This window comes from Molothrus ater, chromosome 36, assembly GCF_012460135.2.
Source record: "Molothrus ater isolate BHLD 08-10-18 breed brown headed cowbird chromosome 36, BPBGC_Mater_1.1, whole genome shotgun sequence".
Classification (NCBI taxonomy): domain Eukaryota; kingdom Metazoa; phylum Chordata; class Aves; order Passeriformes; family Icteridae; genus Molothrus; species Molothrus ater.
Window position 1 is genome coordinate 723810 of NC_071663.1, and position 21448 is coordinate 745257.

General features: G+C 60.7%; 3 protein-coding genes across 3 annotated transcripts; all 3 read left to right on the top strand.

Annotated features, from left to right (window-relative positions):
* Positions 1-460: 460 nt before the first annotated feature.
* On the top strand, positions 461-8544 carry HOOK2 (hook microtubule tethering protein 2). The gene is made up of 21 exons (XM_054518155.1): positions 461-539; positions 1072-1157; positions 1249-1321; positions 1915-1965; positions 2068-2200; positions 3082-3149; positions 3396-3458; positions 3545-3622; positions 3895-4043; positions 4129-4269; positions 5052-5253; positions 5372-5482; positions 5626-5713; positions 5978-6047; positions 6151-6219; positions 6302-6359; positions 6534-6565; positions 6645-6709; positions 6943-7085; positions 7164-7235; positions 7320-8544. The coding sequence occupies exons 1-21, from the start codon at positions 498-500 to the stop codon at positions 7470-7472; spliced, it is 1947 nt and encodes a 648-aa protein (XP_054374130.1). The 5' UTR covers positions 461-497; the 3' UTR covers positions 7473-8544.
* Positions 8545-9613: 1069 nt separating this feature from the next.
* On the top strand, positions 9614-16405 carry CDC37 (cell division cycle 37, HSP90 cochaperone). Its single transcript, XM_036400143.2, has 8 exons — positions 9614-9769; positions 10682-10963; positions 11537-11642; positions 12604-12719; positions 13165-13287; positions 13970-14152; positions 15167-15238; positions 15916-16405. Exons 1-8 carry the CDS (start codon positions 9668-9670, stop codon positions 16072-16074), a joined length of 1143 nt encoding a protein of 380 aa, XP_036256036.1. The 5' UTR covers positions 9614-9667; the 3' UTR covers positions 16075-16405.
* Positions 16406-18526: 2121 nt separating this feature from the next.
* TYK2 (tyrosine kinase 2) lies at positions 18527-20312 on the top strand. The gene is made up of 4 exons (XM_054518129.1): positions 18527-18578; positions 19167-19290; positions 19694-19838; positions 20145-20312. Exons 1-4 carry the CDS (start codon positions 18527-18529, stop codon positions 20310-20312), a joined length of 489 nt encoding a protein of 162 aa, XP_054374104.1.
* Positions 20313-21448: the final 1136 nt, after the last annotated feature.

A 21448-nucleotide genomic window follows, 5' to 3' on the forward strand; every position in this document is an offset into this window, starting at 1 on the left:
GCACCTTACTGGGGGCACTGGGGGGGTTCCAGCCGCCGAGGCCGTCGGGTTCAGCGCTGACGCAGCGCGGGCGTGGCCACCGCCGCTGCCCCGCGGCGAGAACGGCCCGGTTTGACCCTGGCGAGCCGGCGGGGCCTGGCGGGGCCCGGCGGGCGCGGCCGCGGGGGCGGCGGGACGCGGGCCTGACTCACCGGGGGCCGTTCTGGCCGCGACTATATGGCCGTGGAGGACCCCGCTCATGCAGCCCGGGCCGTGTCCGCCAGGGGGCGCAGGGCGCGGGTGGGGCCGCTCTGTCCCCCCCGTCTCGATTGTTAAGCGGAAAGCGGAAGGGGCGCGGCCGGAAGTGGGCAGGTGAGGCCGCTCTAGGTGCGACTCTATGGCCCCGGAGGCCGCGGCGGGTGTGGCGGGCGGGGAGGGCGGGGCCAGGTGCGGCCGCTCCGGGCGCGGCTCGGTGCCCCTGGAGGACCGGCCCGTTGTCCCTGGAGGACCGGCCGGACATGGCGGCGGGGCGGGACGCGTGTGGGGCGCTGCTCACCTGGGTAAGGGGGGTCGGGACCCCCCCGGGATCTCCCGGTTCAAGCGGGACCCCCCCGTGCTCGGGGATCGGCACCGGGACCCCCTCCGGGACCCCTGAGCGGTTCCTGCGGCTTCGGGAGCTTTGGTGGCCCCCGGGACCCTGTGACCCCCCCCGGGACCCTGTGACCCCTCGGGGCACCTCTGACCCCCCCATGACCCCTGTGACTCCCCACGGTCCCTCTCACCCCCCCCGGTGACCTTTGTCCCCCCCCCGGGACGTGGCCGAGCCCTTGTGACCCCCCCGCCCTTTGTCCCTGTCCCGGCGCCCTTTGACCCCCCCAAATTCAGGGAGGGGAGTTTTGGGGGGGGAGGTGATCCCTACCCCCAGTGGGTCTTGGGGGGCTCTTTGGGAGTTTTGGGGTGTCCCTCACCCTCTAGGGAGGCAGTTTTGGTTGTCCCTGGTTTTGGGGTGTCCCTGACTCTCCCGGGGGGGCTGTTTTGGGGTGTCCCTGGTTTTGGGGTGTCCCTGACGCCCCCTTTCCCCCCCCCCCCCAGCTGCAGACCTTTGACCCCCCCAGTCCGTGCGCGGCCCCCCCAGACCTGGCCAGCGGGGTCGCCCTGGCCCACGTCCTGCACCAAATGTGAGTTATGGACCCCCGGGATTTGGGGGCGACCCCCGGGATTTGGGGATCCCCGGATGGGCCCGGGCTGATTTTGGGGACCCCCCCACAGTGACCCCTCGTGGTTCGATGAGGCCTGGCTGGGACGGATCCGGGGGGACACCGAGGGCAGCGCCCGACTCAAGGTGGGGGGGACGGCGGGTTTTGGGGGGGGGGGGTGTGTCAGAATTTGGGGCTCGTTTTGGGGGGGAGGGGTCAGAATTTGGGGCTCGTTTTGGGGGGGGTCAGAATTTGGGGCTCGTTTTGGGGTGGGATTGGGGTTTTTGGGGGGGGTCACAATATGGGGTTCGTTTTGGGGGGGTGCTGGTTTTGGGGGCTGTTTTGTGGGGGCTGGATTAAGGAGGTTTGGGTTTTGGGGGGCTGGTTTTGGGTGAGGGATTTTGGGGGGTCCTGGTTTTTGGGGGGAGTTTTTGGGGTGCATTTTGAGAGGGCTGATTTTGGGGAGGGCTTTTGGGGAGCGCTGATTTTGGGGGGCCACTTTGGGCAGGGCCGATTTGGGGAGGATCGATTTGGGGGGCGTCTCGGGGGGGGGGCTTTTGGGGAACGTTGATTTCTTTAGGGGACAGATTTGGGGGGGCCCCGTTTGCGGGATCAGTTTCGGGGGAGCGGGATCTTTGTGGAGACCCCATTTTGGGGTGCCCAGGGGTCACAGCACTGGGGCTGTGAGCGGAGTTTGCCGTTTCTGGGGGGCGTTTCCCACCTCGTGCCCCCTCCCCAGGTGAACAACCTGCGCCAGGTGCTGCAGAGCGTGCTGGAGTACTGGCAGGATGTGAGTCGGGGTCTGGGGGCTGCCCTGGGATTCTGGGGAGTCCCTGAGGGTGGGGGGGCTCCCCGGGCAGGGGGGGCTCTGACCCTGGACCCCCACCCAAAGGTGCTGGGCCAGGCGGTGGGGGAGCAGCACGTGCCCGACGTGGGGGCGGCCGCCCGGCACGGGGACCCCGAGCAGCTGCGCAAGCTGGTGAGGCTGGTGCTGGGCTGTGCCGTCAGCTGCGAGCGCAGGGAAGGTGCGTGAGGGGCTGGGGGGGCAGCGGGACCCCCAAAACGGCCCCGAGCCCCCCTGGAACACACCCTGAGCCCCCCTGAAACACACCCTGAGCCACCAAAAACACCCTGAGCCCACCTGGAACACCCCCTGAGCCACCGAAAACACCCCCTGATCCCACCTGAAACACCCCTGAGCCCCCCTGGAACACCCCCTGAGCCCCCCTGAAACACACCCTGAGCCCCAAAATCACCCCCTGAGCCACCAAAACACACCCTGAGCCACCAAAAAACACCCTGACCCCCAAAACACCCCCTGATCCCACCTGAAACACCCCTGAGCCCCCCTGGAACACACCCTGAGCCACTAAAACACCCCCTGATCCCTCTGAAACACCCCCTGAGCCCACCTGGAACACACCCTGAGCCCCAAAATCACCCCCTGAGCCACCAAAACACACCCTGAGCCACCAAAAAACACCCTGACCCCCAAAACACCCCCTGATCCCACCTGAAACACCCCTGAGCCCCCCTGGAACACACCCTGAGCCACTAAAACACCCCCTGATCCCTCTGAAACACCCCCTGAGCCCACCTGGAACACACCCTGAGCCCCCAAAAACACCTCCTGACCCCCAAAATCACCCCCTGAGCCCCCCTGAAACACCCCCTGAGCCACCGAAAACACCCCCTGACCCCCAAAATCACCCCCTGAGCCACCAAATCACCCCCTGAGCCACCAAAAAACACCTCCTGAGCCACCGGAAATACCCCCTGACCCCCAAAATCACCCCCTGAGCCCACCTGAAACACACCCTGAGCCCACCTGAAACACCCCCTGACCCGCTAAAAACACCCCCTGACCCCGAAAATCGCCCCCTGACCCCCCAAAATCGCCCCCCAGAGCACATCCAGCGCATCATGACGCTGGAGGAGTCGGTGCAGCACGAGGTGATGACGGCCATCCAGGAGGTGCGGGAGATTTGGGGGTCCCCGAGGGGTTTGGGGGTCCCTGGGTGGTTTTGGGGGTCCCTGGGGAGGGCTGGGGATGATTTGGGGTATTTGTGGGGGTCGCTGCCTGTTGGGTTTGGGGGAGGTTTGGGGCCGTAGGGCTTGGAAGGGCTCGGGGGAGTTTTGGGGACCCCCCCGGGGTTTTTGGGGGGCCCAAAGCCCCCCCTGAGCCCCTCCCAGACCCCAATTCCTCCCTCCCTGTGGCAGCTCTTGGACCCGGAGCCGTCGGAGCCGATGGCGGCTGAGACCTACGGGAACTTCGATGCTCAGGTGAGGATGGGCGGGGCAGATTTTGGGGTGTCTGGGGGAGTTTGGGGGCTCAGGGGGTGTCTGAGCCCCTCCCCGTGCCCCCCCAGTCCCGCCGCTATTACTACCTGAGCCAGGAGCCCCCCGAGGAGGGGTCGGGGCAGCGCTGCCGGGAGCTGGAGCAGCAGGTGAGGCCTGGGGGCACCTGGGGGCGCCCCAAATCCTGGGTCCCCCCGTTTTCCACCTGGGAGGGGATCCTGCACACCTGGGAGGGATCCTGCACACCTGGGCTCCTTCCTGCTCATCTGGATCCCTTCCTGCACACCTGAGAGGGGATCCTGCACACCTGGGAGGGATCCTGCACACCTGGGAGTCAATCCCACAGCCCCGTGCCCCTCCCCTGCCCACCTGGGAGGGTTCCCTCGGCCCCCTGCCCCTCCCCTGCCCACCTGGCCCGCAGGTGGCCACGCTGCTGGAGGAGAAGGGCCACCTGGCCGCCGAGAACCGCGCCCTGCGCGAGCAGCTCGAGGCCGAGGGCGCGGGCGCCGCCGCCAAGAAGCTGCTGCGGCTGCAGACGCAGGTGGAGGAGCTGCAGGAGGAGAACTACAGGTGAGACCCCGCCCCCTCCCCCTCCCCGCGAGCGCCCCCCGCCCTCACCTGCGGCTCTCACCTGAGCCCGGGGCTGCCCTTGCAGGCTGGAGAGCGGCCGGGAGGAGCTGCGGGCGCGCTGCTCGCGGCTGGAGCAGGAGGCGCGGGGGCTGCAGGCGCGGGCGCAGGAGCTCAGCGGGCTGGCGGGGGAGGCGCGGGCGCTGCGCGACGAGATGGACCTGCTCAGGTGAGGGGGGCACCTGCCCAGGTGAGTGGGGCACCTGCCCAGGTGAGTGGGACACCTGCTCAGGTGAGGGGGGCACCTGCTCAGGCAAACCAGCCACCTGCTCAGGTGAGGGGGGCACCTGCTCAGGTGAGTGGGGCACCTGCCCAGGTGATTGGGGCACCTGCTCAGATGAGGGGGGCACCTGCCCAGGTGAGTGGGGCACCTGCTCAGGTGAGGGGGGCACCTGCTCAGGTGAGTGGGACACCTGCTCAGGTGAGCTGGGGGCCTGCCCAGGTGATTGGGGCACCTGCCCAGGTGAGTGGGGCACCTGCTCAGGTGAGTGGGGCACCTGCCCAGGTGAGTGGGGCACCTGCTCAGGCAAACCAGCCACCTGCTTAGGTGAGCGGGGCACCTGCCCAGGTGAGCGGGGCACCTGCTCAGGTGAGCGGGGCACCTGCCCAGGTGAGTGGGACACCTGCCCAGGTGAGTGGGGCACCTGCCCAGGTGAGGGGGGCACCTGCCCAGGTGAGGGGGACACCTGCCCAGGTGAGCTGGGGGCCTGCCCAGGTGATTGGGGCACCTGCCCAGGTGAGCGGGGCACCTGCCCAGGTGAGTGGGGCACCTACTCAGGTAAACCGAGCACCTGTTCAGGTGAGCCAGGAGGCTCCAAGGAGGCCCCACCTCGCACAGTGTCACCATCGCCATCCAGGCAGTGCCGTGGTGGCCGCGTGTCGCGGCTCAGGTGCAGCTCACCTGTGCCCAGGTGTTGTGCGGGTACCTCACCTGTCCCCCCGTGTCCCCAGGGCGTCGTCAGCCCGTGCTGGGCGCCTGGAGGCGGCGGTGGCCGCGTACCGGGGCCGGGCGGCGGCGGCGGGCGAGCTGCGGCGCTGGGCGCGGGCGCTGGAGGAGCGGCACGCGGCGCAGGTGCGCAGGGCCGCACACCTGCAGCAGCAGCTGGGCCGCGCCCAGGCCGGCTGCGCGCAGCTGGAGGCCGCCCGCAAACAGGTGAGGGGCGCGGGCAGGTGGTGGCTGTGGCACTGTGACCGGGGCTGTCACCATGACGAGGGGGGTGTCACCGTGTCCCCATGCCCGGGGCTGTCACTGTCCCCGTGTCCCCGCGCAGGTGGAGGAGCTGAGCGGGCAGCAGGCGGAGGCGGCGCTGAGGGCCGAGAAATGGCACCTGGAGTTCCGGCACCTGCAGGAGCGATTCGAGGCCCTGAGCCAGGAGAAGGAGGTGGGTGAGGCTGGGGACGCACCTGGGGCACACCTGGGGCACACCTGGGGCACACCTGGGACACACCTGGGACGCACCTGGGGCACACCTGGGACACACCTGGGACACACCTGGGGCACACCTGAGCCCCCTGTGCCCCGCAGAGGCTGCTGGAGGAGCGGGACGCGCTGCGCGAGGCCAACGAGGAGCTGCGCTGTGTGCAGGTGCAGCAGAGCTACCTGAGCCAGGCAGGTGAGTGCTGGGAGGTGACAGAACACCTGGGAGGTGACAGAACACCTGCGTGGGGACGGGACACGCTACTGACCCAGCACGACGCTTGTGTGAGACCCCAGAGAGGCTCCAGTTCGGGCTGCAGGGTTCGGGGGGCTCCAGGGGGGTTCCGGGGGCTCCAGGGGGGTTCGGGGGGCTCCAGGGGGGGTTTGGGTGGGCAGGGCACAATTTTGGGGTGTCACCTGCTGGGCCCATGCCCAAAATCCACCTTTACCCCTCCAACAGGCGCGGGGCTGGAGGGGGGCCCTGCCCCTCCCCGGAATTTGGCGGCTGAGATCCTTCCTGCGGAGCTCAGGTGAGTCCATGGAGGTGTCCAAAAGCACAGGTGGGGAGGGGGGGGGGTCCCCGGTTTGTTGTGGGGTCCCTCACGAGCACCCCGGTGTCCCCCCCCCCACCAGGGACACGGTGACGCGGCTGCGGCGCGAGAACCGACGGCTGCGGCTGCAGCGGGACCAGCTCCGGCACAGGTGGGGGAACCGGGGGGGCTGGGGGTCCTCGAGAGACCCCTGAGACCCCCCCCAGTCCCTAAGGAGCCCCCCACACCCACAGGCTGGAGGCCACAGGGGCAGCCGAGGCTCAGACAGCGCAGGGCAGGCCCCAGGAGGAGGTGAGGGGGGACCAGGGAGGTTTTGGGGGTGGTCTCTCAACACCAAGGGGGGTCCCCAGGTCATTGTGTGGGTCTCGGGGTCTTGGGGAGGGTCTCAGTGTTTTGGGGGGGTGGTCAGGTGTTATTGGGGTTACCTCAGTGCTCGTGCTTCATCTCTTTCTCAATTCCCCCCAGTTGGTGCTGCTGGAGGAGACCCCCGAGGACCTGTGAGTTTTTGGGGGGTGGGGGGAATTTGGGGAGCCCTCCCAACATTCTCAATCTGTGACCGCCCTGTGCCCCCACCAGGGATGAGCTGCCAGAGGGAGAGGAGGAGGAGGAGGAGGAGGAAGAGCTGGAGCTCTCCAAGGCTGGTATGAGGGGGTCTGGAGTGGGCATCAGAATTCGGGGAGGGGTCAGGGTGTGGGGAGTGCTGGGGGGAGAATTTTGGGGTACCCCGGGTTGGGGTTTGTATAGGGATCCCGTGGGGCGATGTCTGCAGGGAGGGACAGGAGATGAGCTGTGCCTCAGTTTCCCCATGAAGATCTGGGGAGGTTTGGGGGTCCTTCCTGTCTAAGCTCCCTCTTTATTCCCGCTACGGGATCAGGATTTAGAAGTTCCAGGAGTTCGCCCCCCCAGAAACCCTCAGCCCCCCCTGGTGACCCCCCTGGGACCCCCCCGTTGGCCCCCGTCCTGCAGCTCCTCCGCAGCCAGCTGCAGGAGAAGGACGCGCTGATCCGGCACCTGGAGGTGAGGGGTTAATAACCCTGGTTTGGGGGGGGTCCCGGGGGTCTCCATCCCCAGCTGAACCCCCCTCAACACCCCCAGAACGATTGGGAGCGCAGCCGGGCGCAGCGGGAGCGCGAGGAGCGGCTGCTGGTCACCGCCTGGTACAACATGGTGAGAACGGCGACAGAGACCCCCAGGACCCCCCCCGCCCTGCCCCGGGACCCCCGTTAAATTAACCCCCGTTAACCCCTTCAGGGGCTGGCGCTGCAGCAGCACGAGGGTGACGTGGCGGCGGCGGCGGCGTGGGGTGGCCCCGGCGGTGCTCGCTCTTTCCTGGCCCAGCAGCGCCTGGCCACGGCGGCACGGCGGGCACGGGCCCCTCACGGCCGGGCCGCCTCCTCCAACTGAGAGAATAAACCCCAAACACCCCATGGCGGGCACGGGCCCCTCACGGCCGGGCCGCCTCCTCCAGCTGAGAGAATAAACCCCAAACACCCCATGGCGGGCACGGGCCCCTCATGGCCGGGCCGCCTCCTCCAACTGAGAGAATAAACCCCAAACACCCCACGGCGGGCACCCCTCACGGCCAGGCCGCCTCCTCCAACTGAGAGTGAACCCCAAACACCCCACGGCGGGCACCCCTCATGGCTGGGCCGCCTCCTCCAACTGAGAGTGAACCCCAAACACCCCATGGCGGGCACGGGCCCCTCACGGCTGGGCCACCTCCTCCAACTGAGAGAATAAACCCCAAACACCCCATGGCGGGCACGGGCCCCTCACGGCCGGGCTGTCTCCTCCAACTGAGAGAGCGAACCCCAAACACCCCATGGCGGGCACGGGCCCCTCACGGCCGGGCTGTCTCCTCCAACTGAGAGTGAACCCCAAACACCCATGGCGGGCACCCCTCACGGCCGGGCCGCCTCCTCCAGCTGAGAGAGAAAACCCCAAACACCCCATGGCGGGCACGGGCCCCTCACGGCCGGGCCGCCTCCTCCAACTGAGAGTGAACCCCAAACACCCCATGGCGGGCACCCCTCACGGCCGGGCCGCCTCCTCCAACTGAGAGAGAAAACCCCAAACACCCCATGGCGGGCACGGGCCCCTCACAGCCGGGCCGCCTCCTCCAGCTGAGAGAATAAACCCCAAACACCCCATGGCGGGCACGGGCCCCTCACGGCCGGGCCGCCTCCTCCAGCTGAGAAAATAAACCCCAAACACCCCATGGCGGGCACGGGCCCCTCATGGCCGGGCCGCCTCCTCCAGCTGAGAGAGAAAACCCCAAACACCCCAGATCCCTTCGCTCTGGGCTGGTCCCGCTTCAAACACTACAAACCTGAGCTCCCCGCCTCGTTTTGGGGGGTCTGGTCCTTGCCCCCGTGTCTTTTGGGGGAATTTTAGCACTTCTATTTTTGTAGCTGATTTTGGGGGGGTCTTGTGTGTGTGGCCCCCATAAAATGTTCTAATAAAGGCTCAGGACTCAGTGCTGGAGATTTGTCATGGGGGGATGTTGGGGGGCTGAGCTGTGGGTGGGTGTTTTGGGGGTCTTAAACCACAGGGTTGGTGCTGGGGTGTGGCAGAGGTGGAGGGAGGTGAGCACCCTATAAATTACTTTAGTTTTACCTTTTTCCCCTCAGGTTTCCCCCCTCTTCCCCTCACATTTCCCGCCCTTTTCTTCCCTCGCGTTTCCTGCCCTTTTCTTCCCTCACGTTTCCCGCCTTTTTTCCCCTCACATTTCCCGCCTTTTTCCCCTCAGAATTAAGGGAACTTCTCTAGTTGAACCCTTTAAAACGATGAAAAAAGGATTTTGTCCTCGCAATTTAAGGCTTAAAAATGGAAAAAGGGGTTTCCTCTATGTTCAGGCCCCTAAAATGATGGATAAAAGGGGTCTCCTCCCAAAAAACCCCATAAAAATGGTGAAAAACGTGGAGTTTCCCTCAATTTAAACCCTTGAAATGTAGGATTCTGCATCAATTTAATTTGTTTTAATGGAATTCCTCCTCACTTTAATCCGCCAAGAGGCTTCCTGCTCCCTTTACTGGTTTTGCCTCAAGAAACACCATTTTTGGGGCTTTTTGACACCATTTTCCCTATAACGTGTCTTAAAACAGAGACCCTGTTGATGGAACTCTTAAAACGGCCCCTAAAGAGGCTTCTTTCAATGTAAACCCTTAAAAATGGCAGAAAACAGAGATTCCACCTCAATTTACCTATTTAAACAACGGAAAAGTTGAATTTGCCCTCAACTATCCCTGAAATAATAGAAACTAGGGATTCCCAGTCAATTAAACCTCTTCAAGTCATGGAAGAGGCAGGCTTTTCTTTCAGTTTAAACCCTCAAAATCGTTTAAAAGACTCTATTCCTTTAATTACGTCTCTTAAAAAGCGCTGTACGGACACTGCACGTGTGTGTGGGGGGGTGTTCGTGTCTCTTTAAATCCGCCGCCATATTTGAACCGGGTGCTGCTTCACGCGCGCTGCGCGCATGCTCAGGAGTGCCGGCGCGGCGCCGGAAGTGCGTCAGGCGCGGGCGGAAGCGCGTCAGGCGCGGGCGGAAGCGGCCGTGCCGTGCCGGGCGGGTGGCGGAGGGTCGCGGCGGCCGCGCCATGGTGGATTACAGCGTGTGGGACCACATCGAGGTCTCGGACGATGAGGACGAGACTCACCCCAACATCGACACCGCCAGCCTCTTCCGATGGCGGCACCAGGTGCGGCCGGGCCGGCCCGCGGCGCCCTCCGGGGCCTGGCGCCCCGTTCCCATGGCGACCGGGCCCGGCATTGCCGGGGGAGGCGGGCGGGGGGGGTTCGGTTGTTGGTGGGACCCCCGTGGGGCGGGGGGCGTTTCCCTTTTCCCAGCTCCGGGGCCGCCGTGGGGCGGGGGCTCCCCGCGTTCCGGTGGGATCGTACCGGGACCCCCGGCGGGGAGCGCCCCTATCGCAAGGCGCCCCAGATCCTGTGCCCCATCTCAGAACGCCCCAATTCCTGTGCCCCCATCCCAGGGCACCCCAGTTCCTGTGCTCCCATCCAGGACACCCCGTTCCTGTGCCCCCATCCCAGAAAACCCCATTCCCTGTGTCCCCATCCAGGACACCCCAAATTCACAACAAATTCACCCTAAATCCATCCCAAATCCAGCCCCAAATTCACGCCAGATCCACCCCAAAATTCACCCTAGATCCACCCCAAATTCACGACAAATCCATCTCAAATTCACCCCAAATCCATCCTAAATTCACTCCAAACCCACGCCAAAATTCACCCCAAATCCACCCCAAAATTAACTTCAAAATCCACCCCAAATCCAGCCCAAAAATGAGTTTGGCGTTCCTGTGCCCAGCACCCCCCGTGCCCCATGCCCATCCCTGTGCCCCCATCCCGGTTTCCCCATTCTCCCACCCAGGTTCTGCCCCTTCCCTTGGGAACCCCCTCAGAGCGGGGTCTCAGCCCCCCCAGTCCCCTCCCTGTCCCCCAGGGTGGGGCAGCAACACCCCCAAACCCCCCCCCCCCCAAAATTTGGGGGTCTGGGAATCCCCAGAACCCCAGAGCCACCCCCCAAATCCCCCTCCCCACCCCAGAAGCGTCAAAATGGGGGGGTCTGGAGCTTTGTGGGTGCCCCCCAGGCCCGCGTGGAGCGCATGGAGCAGTTCCAGAAGGAGAAGGAGGAGCTGGACAAGGGCTGCCGCGAGTGCAAGCGCAAACTGGCCGAGTGCCTGAAGAAGATGAAGGAGCTGGAGCTGGCCGAGCCCGAGAGCGGCCGGGGGGAGCTGGAGAAGCTGCAGGCCGAGGCCCAGCAGCTGAGGAACGAGGAGAAGAGCTGGGAGAACAAGCTGGAGGAGCTGAGGAAGAAGGAGAAGAACATGCCCTGGAACGTGGACACGCTCAGCAAGGACGGCTTCAGCAAGGTGGGGGTTTGGGGAGGAAACACCCCGAAAAACGGGCACCAGGTCTGTGAAAAGCACCCCAAAAACTGACCTCGAATCTGTGAAAAAAACCCCAAAAAATGACTCCAAATCTGTGATGTTTACCCCCAAAAAACTGACCCCAAATCTGTGATGTTTTCCCCCAAAAAACTGACCCCAAATCTGCGAAAAAACCCCCAAAAAACCGACTCCAAATCTGTGATGTTTACCCAAAAAAATTGACCCCAAATCTGTGAGGTTTACCCCCAAAAAACTGACCCCAAATCTGCAAAAAAAAAACCCAAAAACCCGACCCCAAATCTGTGATGTTTCCCCAAAAAAATTGACCCCAAATCTGTGATGTTTCCCCCCAAAAAACTGACCCTAAATCTGGGAAAAAACCCCTAAAAACTGACCCCAAATCTGCAAAAAAAACCCCAAAAAACTGACCCCAAATCTGTGATGTTTCCCCCCAAAAAAACCGACCCCAAATCTGCTAAAAAACCCCCAAAAACCCGCCCCCAAACCTGTGAGGTTCCCCCCCAAATCATTCCCTGTTTTCCTTCGGGTCCCCAGAGCGTTTTCAACGTGAAGCCCGAGGAGAAGGAGGAGACGGAGGAGCAGAAGGAGAAGAAGCACAAAACCTTCGTGGAGAGATACGAGAAGCAGATCAAACACTTCGGTGAGAGCTGGGGGCGTTGGGGAGCGGCTCCTTGGGGCTCCCGGCGCTGGGAGCAGCCCGGAATCCTCTCGCTCTGCTGAAAACCCAGGACTTTGTGTGCTCTTCCCCATTTTCCCCCCGCTGGAGCAGAGTTTTGGGGCAATTTATTTAAATTTCAGGACGAGGTGCTCTCCCTCGCGCCCGCCCTGCTCCTAACGAGCTTCGGAGTTGGGTCCCTCATTCAGGAACCCCCTAACGAGGCTCAGAGTCGGTTCCCTCATTAACAATCCCCTAACGAGGCTCAGAGTGGATTTTCTCATTAACAATCCCCTAACGAGGCTCAGAGTCGGTTCCCTCATTAACAATCCCCTAACGAGGCTCAGAGTGGATTTTCTCATTAACAATCCCCTAACGAGGCTCAGAGTCGGTTCCCTCATTAAGGAATCCCCTAACGAGGTTCAGGGTGGATTTTCTCATTCAAGAATCCCCTAACGAGGCTCAGAGTGGATTCCCTCATTAACGACCCCCCTAACGAGGCCCAGAGTGGATTCCCTCATTAAGGACCCCCCTAATGAGGCCCAGAGTGGGTTCCCTCATTAACAATCCCCTAACGAGGCTCAGAGTGGATTCCCCTCATTAACAATCCCCTAACGAGCTCCAGAGTGGGTTCCCTCATTAACAATCCCCTAACGAGCCCCAGTGGGTTCCCTCATTAAGGACCCCCCTAACGAGCTCCAGAGTGGATTCCCTCATTAAGGCCCCCCCTAACGAGCCCACAGTGGATTCCCTCATTAACAATCCCCTAACGAGGCCCACAGTGGATCCCCTCATTAAGGCCCCCCCTAACGAGCCCCAGTGGATTCCCTCATTAAGGCCCCCCCTAACGAGGCCCACAGTAGGTTCCCTCATTAAGGCCCCCCCTAACGAGCCCCAGTGCGTCCCCTCGTTAACGGTCCCCTCGTTAACGCCCGTGCTGCCGCAGGGATGCTGCGCCGCTGGGACGACAGCCAGAAGCACCTGTCGGACAACCCTCACCTGGTGTGCGAGGAGACGGCCAACTACCTGGTGATCTGGTGCATCGACCTGGAGGTGGAGGAGGTCAGGCTGAAACTGGGCTCCAATCTCCCTTTGCCGGGCTGCAGTTGCTTTCTTGCCACCCCCCCCCGGGTTTTGGGCCAGGAGAACGAGAGGTTTGGGGATTATGGACGGGAAGAGATCCGTAAAACCATCCTGTATGGGAGAGGGGTGCACCCCCGGACCCCTCTCCTGCAGCCCCAGGGTTTACCTGGGGTGAGGAGCCCAGGAAAAAAACCAAAACCAGGGAATTCGGGATTAATTCGGGATTAATTTGGGATTAATTCGGGATTAATTCGGGATTAATTTGGGATCAAAAAGCTCCCGAAGACCATCAAATCCAGCATCCTAACGCCCTTAACAGCTCCTGCAGGGATCCCCTGTTCCAAATCACCTTTCCCCGCCCAGAAGGGTTGGGTGGACTGCGGATTTTGGGGCATTTTGGGGATTTTGAGCTGTTTCTCGCCAGAAACACGCGCTGATGGAGCAGGTGGCCCACCAGACCATCGTCATGCAGTTCATCCTGGAGCTGGCCAAGAGCCTCAAGGTGGACCCCAGGGCCTGCTTCAGGCAGTTCTTCACCAAAATTAAGGTAAAAATTCAGTTTGGGGGGGATTTGGGGTGAATTTAGGGTGAATTTGGGGGTGAATTTAGGGGTGCATTTGGGGGTGAATTTGTGGGGAATTTAAGGTGGATTTTTGGGCTGAATTTTTGAGGGGATTTGGGATGAATTTTGGAGTGGATTTGGGGGTGGATTTGAGGTAGTTTTGGAGTGAATTTTGAGGTGGATTTGAGATGGATTTGGGGTGAATTTGGGGGTGAACTTGTGGTGAATTTTGTGTGAATTTGAGCCGGATTTGGGCTGGGTTTTGAACCGGATTTATGCTGAATTTTGAGGTGGATTTGAGATGAATTTGGGGTAAATTGGGGGGTGAATTTGTGGTGAATTTTGGGTGAATTTGAGTTGGATTTCAGCTGGATTTTGAACCGGATTTGTGATGAATTTGAGCTGGGTTTTGAACGGGATTTCTGCTGAATTTCAGCTGAATTTTGAGGTGGATTTGAGATGAATCTGGGGTAAATTTGGGGGTGAACTTGTGGTGAATTTTGGGTGAATTTGGGCTGAATTTTGAACCGGATCTGTGATGAATTTGAGCCGGGTTTTGAACCGGATTTATGCTGAATTTCAGCCGAATTTTGAGTGAATTTGACCCGAATTTGACCCGGATTTGGGGCCGCACCCCACTGTTTCCCCCTTTTCCCCCGTTTCACAGACAGCAGACCAGCAGTACCTGGAGGGCTTCACGGAGGAGCTGGAGGCGTTCAAGGAGCGCGTGCGGGGCCGGGCGCGGGCGCGCCTGGAGAAGGCGCTGCGCGAGTACGAGGAGGAGGAGCGCCAGAAACGCCTGGGGCCCGGCGGGCTCGACCCCGTCGAGGTCTACGAGTCCCTGCCCGCCGTGAGTTTGGGGCTAAAAACCCCGGGTTTGGGGCTTTTGGGGCCCTGTGAGTTTGGGGCTAAAAACCCCTGGTTTGGGCCTTTTGGGGTCCTGTGAGTTTGGGGCTAAAAACCCCGGGTTTGGGGCTTTTTGGGGCTTATTGGGGCCCTGTGACTTTGGGGCTAAAAACCCCGGGTTTGGGGCTTTTTGGGGCCTGTGAGTTTGGGGCTAAAAACCCCGGTTTGGGGCTTTTTGGGGCCTGTGAGTTTGGGGCTAAAAACCCCGGGTTTGGGGCTTTTGGAGCCATGTGAGTTTGGGGCTAAAAACCTCAGTTTGGGGCTTTTTGGGGCCTGTGAGTTTGGGGCTAAAAACCCCGGGTTTGGGGCTTTTTGGGGGCTTTTTGGAGCCCTTGAGTTTGGGGCTAAAAAACCCTGCTTTAGGGCTTTTTGGAGCCCCTTGAGTTTGGGGCTAAAAACCCCTGGTTTGGGGCTTTTGGGGCCCCGTGAGTTTGGGGCTAAAAACCCCGGGTTTGGGGCTTTTTGGGGCCCTGTGAGTTTGGGGCTAAAAACCCCGGGTTTGGGGCTTTTTGGGGCCATGTGAGTTTGGGGCTAAAAACCCCCGGTTTGGGGCTTTTTGGGGCCTGTGAGTTTGGGGCTAAAAACCCCGGGTTTGGGGCCTTTTGGGGCCTGTGAGTTTGGGGCTAAAAACCCCGGGTTTGGGGCTTTTTGGAGCCCCTTGAGTTTGGGGCTAAACTCCCCTTTTTGGGGCCCTGTGAGTTTGGGTCAAAACCCCCCGGTTTGGGGCATTTCGGGGGCTCCCGTAAGTGCTCTGAGGGGGTTTTGGGGGTAAATCCTGAGGTTTTGGGTGTTGGAGGGTTGGGGGATCCTGGTGGGGTTGGGATCCCAGAGTGATCCCAGTCCCTCCCAGTACAATCCCAGTCCCTCCCAGTGCTGACCAGTCCCTCCCAGTACAATCCCTGTCCCCCCCAGTACAATCCCAGTCCCTCCCAGTGCTGACCAGTCCCTGGCCCAGCAGGAGCTGCAGAAATGCTTCGATGTCAAAGACGTTCAGATGCTGCAGGACACAATCAGCAAAATGGACCCAACCGTGAGTTTTTTCACCCCAAAAATACCTCGGGAGGGGGTCCCAGATCCCTCGGGAGGGGTCCCCAAACACCTGGGGAAACCCAAATCCCTCAAGGTGTCCCCAAATCCCTCAGGGGAGCCCCAAATCCCTCGGGAAGGGTCCCAGATCCCTCCGGGGTGTCCCCAAACCCCTTGGGGTGTCCCCAAATTCCTCAAGGTGTCCCCAAATCCCTCAAGGTGTCCCCAAATCCCTCAGGGTGTCCCCAGACCCCTCGGGGTGTCCCCAAATCCCTCAAGGTGTCCCCAGACCCCTCGGGGTGTCCCCAAACCCCTCCAGGCTGTCCCCAAACCCCTCCAGGCTGTCCCCAAACCCCTCGGGGTGTCCCCAAATCCCTCAAGGTATCCCCAAATCCCTCCAGGCTGTCCCCAAACCCCTCGAGGCTGTCCCCAAATCCCTCAGGGTGTCCCCAGACCCCTCGAGGATGTCCCCAAATCCCTCAGGGTGTCCCCAGACCCCCCCGGCTGTCCCCAGCACCCCCCCGGCTGTCCCCAGACCCCCCCGGCTGTCCCCAAACCCCCCCAGGCTGTCCCCAAACCCCTCGAGGATGTCCCCAAACCCCTCGGGGTGTCCCCAGACCCCCCCGGCTGTCCCCAGACCCCCCCAGGCTGTCCCCAGCACCCCCTTTTCCCCGTGTCCAGGAGGCCAAGTACCACATGCAGCGCTGCATCGACTCGGGGCTCTGGGTGCCCAACGCCAAGGGCGGGGACGGGGCCGAGCGAGGCGCGGGGGAGGCGGCGCCCTACGAGGAGATCAAGAAGGAGAACGGAGGAGGAGCCGAGCAGGAGGCCAAGCCCTGAGCGGGGCCACCACGCCCCGCGGGAAAAAAAAGGCAGAAAAGGTCAAAAAAAACCACGGAAAAAACAAAAAAAAATACAAAACCAACCCAACAATTTCCCCCCCGTCGGAAAAGCAGCAGAATCAGGCGGGGAGGGGTCGTGCCCCACCCCCCCAGCCCTGCAGCCCCCTCCCCACTCCCCTCACGCCCCCCCCCCCACGCTTTTCACGCCGTAGAGACTTTTGGGGAAGGATTTTGGGAGGTTTCGGCCCCCCCACCCCGGGTGGGTTTGGGGTGCAGGGGGGTCGGAGCCGCGGTGCCAGAGCAGAGAATAAAGAGATTGGAGAAGCTGAGCATGGCCTGGGGGTCTGGGGGCCTTTGGGGGGTTTTGGGGGGCAGGGGATGCATTGGCGCCGCCCTGAGAGGGGCAGGGGGCTGTGACCCCCCCCCCCATCCTGCCAGGGGGGCTTGGGGGGATCCCCTGATGGGGTTTGGGCACCCCCCAAAAAAAAACCCCCAGTTTGGATCCCAGTCCAGCTGTGCCCATGTTTAAATCCAGCTGTGCCCCTTCCAGCACCCTCCAGTTCGGATCCATCCCACTCCCACTTTGGGCCCAGTTGCGTTCCTCGTTCCAGCTGTGCGACCCCCAAGTCTGGATCCAGCTGTTCCCCCCCCCGCCCCCCATTTCGGATCCAGCTGTTCCCCTCAGGCCCCGCCCCCTTTACCTGCGCACCTCGGGCTCCTCCCTTTCTCTAGAGCCCCGCCCCTCAGCCAATCAGAGCCTTTCCCCAGGCGCGGCCCCGCCTATGGGGTGCGGGCGTGGCCTGGCTCCGGCGCCGGCCAATGGCAGCGCGCGTCTCTCGCGGCCAATGGGAGGCGGCGGCGCTGCGGGGCGGAGGAGCCGGAGCGGCGGCCGGGCCGGGCCGGTACCAACGGGGGGGACGGGGGGGGGGGGCGCCGGTACCACCGCACGGACCGGCGGCAGCCGGGGGGATAACGGCGGGTGGTGACAACCGGGACGGGGGACAGGGTCGGTTCCAACCGGGAGGGGCGGTGCCAACCGGGGGTGGGCCCCGAACCAGCCCCGCGAGGGGCCGCGGGCCGGTACCAACCGGGGAGCGGGGGGAGAGGGGCAGGGGCCGGTACCAACGGGGGCCGGGGGGGGGAGTGTCCTCTGAGAGACTGAAATGGGTCAAAATCCGCCCCAAAATGGGTCAAAATTTCATCTTGAAGTGGGCCAAAATCTACCCTGAAATGGGTCAAAGTTTCCTCTTGAAGTGGGTGAAAAATGCAGCCGAAATTGGGTCAAAATACAGCCTGAAACGGGTCAAAAATTCACCCCCAAGTGGGTCAAAAATGCACCCTGAAATGGATCAAAATCCATCCTGAAACAAATCCAATCCATCCCAAAAAGGGTGAGAATCCACCCTGGAACAGGTGGAAACCCATTCTGAAGGGGATCAGAATTCCACTCTGAAATGGGTCCAGAATCCCTCCTGAAAATCCCCAAATCCACCCCGAAATGGGTGCCAAATCCTGCTTTTTCCCCCAAAGCTGCCGCCATGTCCCTGGCACTCTCCAGCTTTGGGAATGCCATTTTTTGGGTCCCAATCCTGTTGGGGATGCTGGTTTTGGGGTCCCAATCCCATGGGGAATGCCATTTTTGGTTCCCAATCCCGTTTCTGGGTCCCAATCACATTTTTGGATTCCAATCCCGTTTTTGGGTCCCAATCCCGTTTCTGGGTCCCAATCACATTTTTGGATTCCAATCCCGTTTTTGGGTCCCAATCCCGTTTTTGGGTCCCAATCCCATTTTTGGATTCCAATCCCATTTTTGGATCCCAATCCCATTTTTGGATTCCAATCCCATTTTTGGGTCCCAATCCCATTTTTTCCCCCAGAACCGCCTCTGCCATGTCCCTGTGCCGGCGCGGGGCCGCGGCCGAGCCCGAGGGCTGCGGGTTCCCAATCCTATTTTTGGATTCCAATCCCATTTTTGGTTCCCAATCCCATTTTTGGGTCCCAATCCCATTTTTGGTTCCCAATCCCGTTTTTGGGTCCCAATCCCATTTTTGGATCTCAATCCCATTTTTGGATCTCAATCCCGTGTTTTTCCCCCAGAACCGCCTGTGCCATGTCCCTGTGCCGGCGCGGGGGCCGCGGCCGAGCCCGAGGGCTGCGGGTTCCCGGCGGGCGCGGGGCTGAAGGTGCTGCTGCACTGGAGCGGGGACGAGGAGCGCGAGCGATGCCGCGTGTACGGCCGGGGGGCCCTGAGCGCCGAGGAGATCTGCATCGACCTGGCACGGAGCCTGGGTGAGCCCCAAAGGGGACAGGGGGACAGGGATGGGGACAGGGATGGGACAGGGACAGGGGGATCTGCATCGACCTGGCACGGAGCCTGGGTGAGCACAGGGGGACAGGGATGGGACAGGGATGGGACACAGGGACAGGGATGGGACAGGGATGGGACAGGGATGGGACAGGGATGGGACAGGGGGATCTGCATCGACCTGGCACGGAGCCTGGGTGAGCCCCAAAGGGACAGAGATGGGACACAGGGACAGGGATGGGGACAGGGGGATTTCAGCTTTTTGGGGAGAGGGGGATTTCAGTGTTTTGGGAGCAAAGCCCCTGGGATTTCAGATTTTGGGAGCAAAGCCCCTGGGATTTCAGTGTTTTGGGAGCAAAGCCCCTGGGATTTCAGATTTTGGGAGCAAACCTCCTGTGATTTCGGTTTTTGGGAGCAAACCCCCTGGGATTTCAGATTTTGGGAGCAAAGCCCCTGGGATTTCGGTTTTTGGGAGCAAACCCCCTGGGATTTCAGATTTTGGGAGCAAAGCCCCTGGGATTTCGGTTTTTGGGAGCAAACCCCCTGGGATTTCAGATTTTGGGAGCAAAGCCCCTGGGATTTCGGTTTTTGGGAGCAAACCCCCTGGGATTTCAGATTTTGGGAGCAAACCCCTGGGATTTCAGTGTTTTGGGAGCAAAGCCCCTGGGATTTCGGTTTTTGGGAGCAAAGCCCCTGGGATTTCAGATTTTGGGAGCAAAGCCCCTGGGATTTCAGATTTTGGGAGCCAAGCCCTGGTCCCAGCTGGCTTTTCCCATTCCTGGCAGGAATCACCCCGCTCTGCTACAGCCTCTTCGCCCTCTACGACCCCCAGAGCCGGATCTGGCTCCCTCCCAACCACCAGTTCCACATCGGCAAGGACACCAGCATCAACCTCATCTTCAGGATGAGGTGAGGATTCCCTTGGAAAAACCGGTCCCGGTCGGAGGGGGGGAGATGTTGGATTTGGCCTCTCCGTCAGCGCGGAAAAATCCACTTCTTTCTTCCCAAAACCGCTCCGCCTTCCTCCCCAGCATCTCTCACGGAGGTTTTTGGGATCAGCAGGGCTAAAAAAGGTGGGGAAAGCTTTAAATGGTCCCGTTCTGGAGGCAGGAAGAGGCTGCTGCTCTTCGCTCCCAGCTCAGATTCACTCCCTGTGCTCAAATCCTGTTGTTTTTTAAGCGCGTGGCTGTTTCTCCCGCGGTTCCGAGAAGTTTTATTCCTGAGAAAAACCCCAAAATCCCCCGATCTGAGCCCGGGACGTGGCCCCCGGCACGGGGCCAGCCCCTCTCCTGCCGCCCTGTCCCCATTCCAGGTTTTATTTCCGGAACTGGCACGGGATGAACGAGCAGGAGCCGGCGGTTTTCCGGAACGCGCCGCGCACGGGGGATTCTCCCGAGGAGAAACCGCCCGGAGGGGCCTTGCTGGACAGGGCCTCCTTTGAGTACCTGTTTGAGCAGGTAACGGGGCAGGGCTCGGGGGGAAGACGGGAGGGTTTCCCTCAGCCCAGCTGGGTTTGGCCCAGGAGCCGCATTCCCATCCCCGGGGGTTTGTTTAGGGGTAAAAAACCCCCCTGAGTTTTCCCTGTGGGAAAGGAGAACGGCTGGCACTGGGGCTGAGTGGGACTCCACAATTCCGCGGGACCGGTTTCCCTTTTCAGGGATTTTTTCCCCTTGTGGTCCCGCATTTTACATTAACGCGAGGAAAACCCTCCCGGAAGCCGCCTCGGGGCTGAGTTTTATTCCCAGTTACTCCGCGTTCCGCAGGGAAAATTCGAGTTCATCAACGACGTCGCCTCCCTGCGGGATTTCCAGAGCGAGCCCGAAATGCAGAGGTTCAAGAACGAGAGCCTGGGCATGGCCGTGCTGCACCTGAGCCACATCGCCCTCAGGAAGGGCCTTTCCCTGGAGGAGGTGGCCAGGAAGTACAGGTGAGGATCCTGCTCTGCTTCCAGGGGGCTTTGCCCTCTCTGCCACTGCTTTGCCTTCATTTTCACTGCTTTGCCCTCATTTTCACTGCTTTGCCTTCATTTTCACTGCTTTGCCCTCATTTTTCACTGCTTTGCCTTCATTTTCACTGCTTTGCCCTCTCTGCCACTGCTTTGCCTTCATTTTCACTGCTTTTCCTTCATTTTCACTGCTTTTCTTTCATTTTCACTGCTTTGCCCTCTTTTTCACTGCTTTTCCTTCATTTTCACTGCTTTGCCCTCTTTTTCACTGCTTTTCCTTCATTTTCACTGCTTTGCCCTCTCTTTCACTGCTTTGCCCTCTCTCTCACTGCTTTTCTTTCATTTTCACTGCTTTGCCCTCTCTTTCACTGCTTTGCCCTCATTTTTCACTGCTTTTTCCTCGTTTTTCACTGGTTTTCCTCATTTTTCACTGGTTTTCCCTTCTTTTTCACTGCTTTTCCCTCTTTTTCACTGCTTTTTCCTCCTTTTTCACTGGTTTTTCCTCATTTTTCACTGCTTTTTCCTCCTTTTTCACTGGTTTTTCCTCATTTTTCACTGTTTTTTCCTTCTTTTTCACTGGTTCTTCCTTCGTTTTCACTGCTTTTTCGTTTTTCAGTGGTTTTTCCTCGTTTTTCACTGGTTTTCCACTGGTTTTTCCTCGGTTTTTCACTGGTTTTTCCTTTTTTTCCACTGGTTTTTCATCATTTTTCACTGGTTTGTCCTTCGTTCTCACTGGTTTTTCCTCATTTTTCCTCCTTTTTCACTGGTTTTTCCTCTTTTTTCACTGGTTTGTCCTTCGTTCTCACTGGTTTTTCCTCATTTTTCCTTTTTTTCCACTGGTTTTTCCTCATTTTTCACTGGTTTGTCCTTCGTTCTCACTGGTTTTTCCTCGTTTTTCCTCCTTTTTCACTGGTTTTTCCTCGTTTTTCACTGGTTTGTCCTTTGTTCTCACTGGTTTTTCCTCATTTTTCCTCCTTTTTCACTGCTTTTTCCTCGTTTTTCACTGGTTTGTCCTTCGTTCTCACTGGTTTTTCCTCGTTTTTCCTCATTTTTCACTGCTTTTTCCTCCTTTTTCACTGTTTATTTTTCCCCCGTTTTGCGCCATTTCCCCCGTCGCATCCC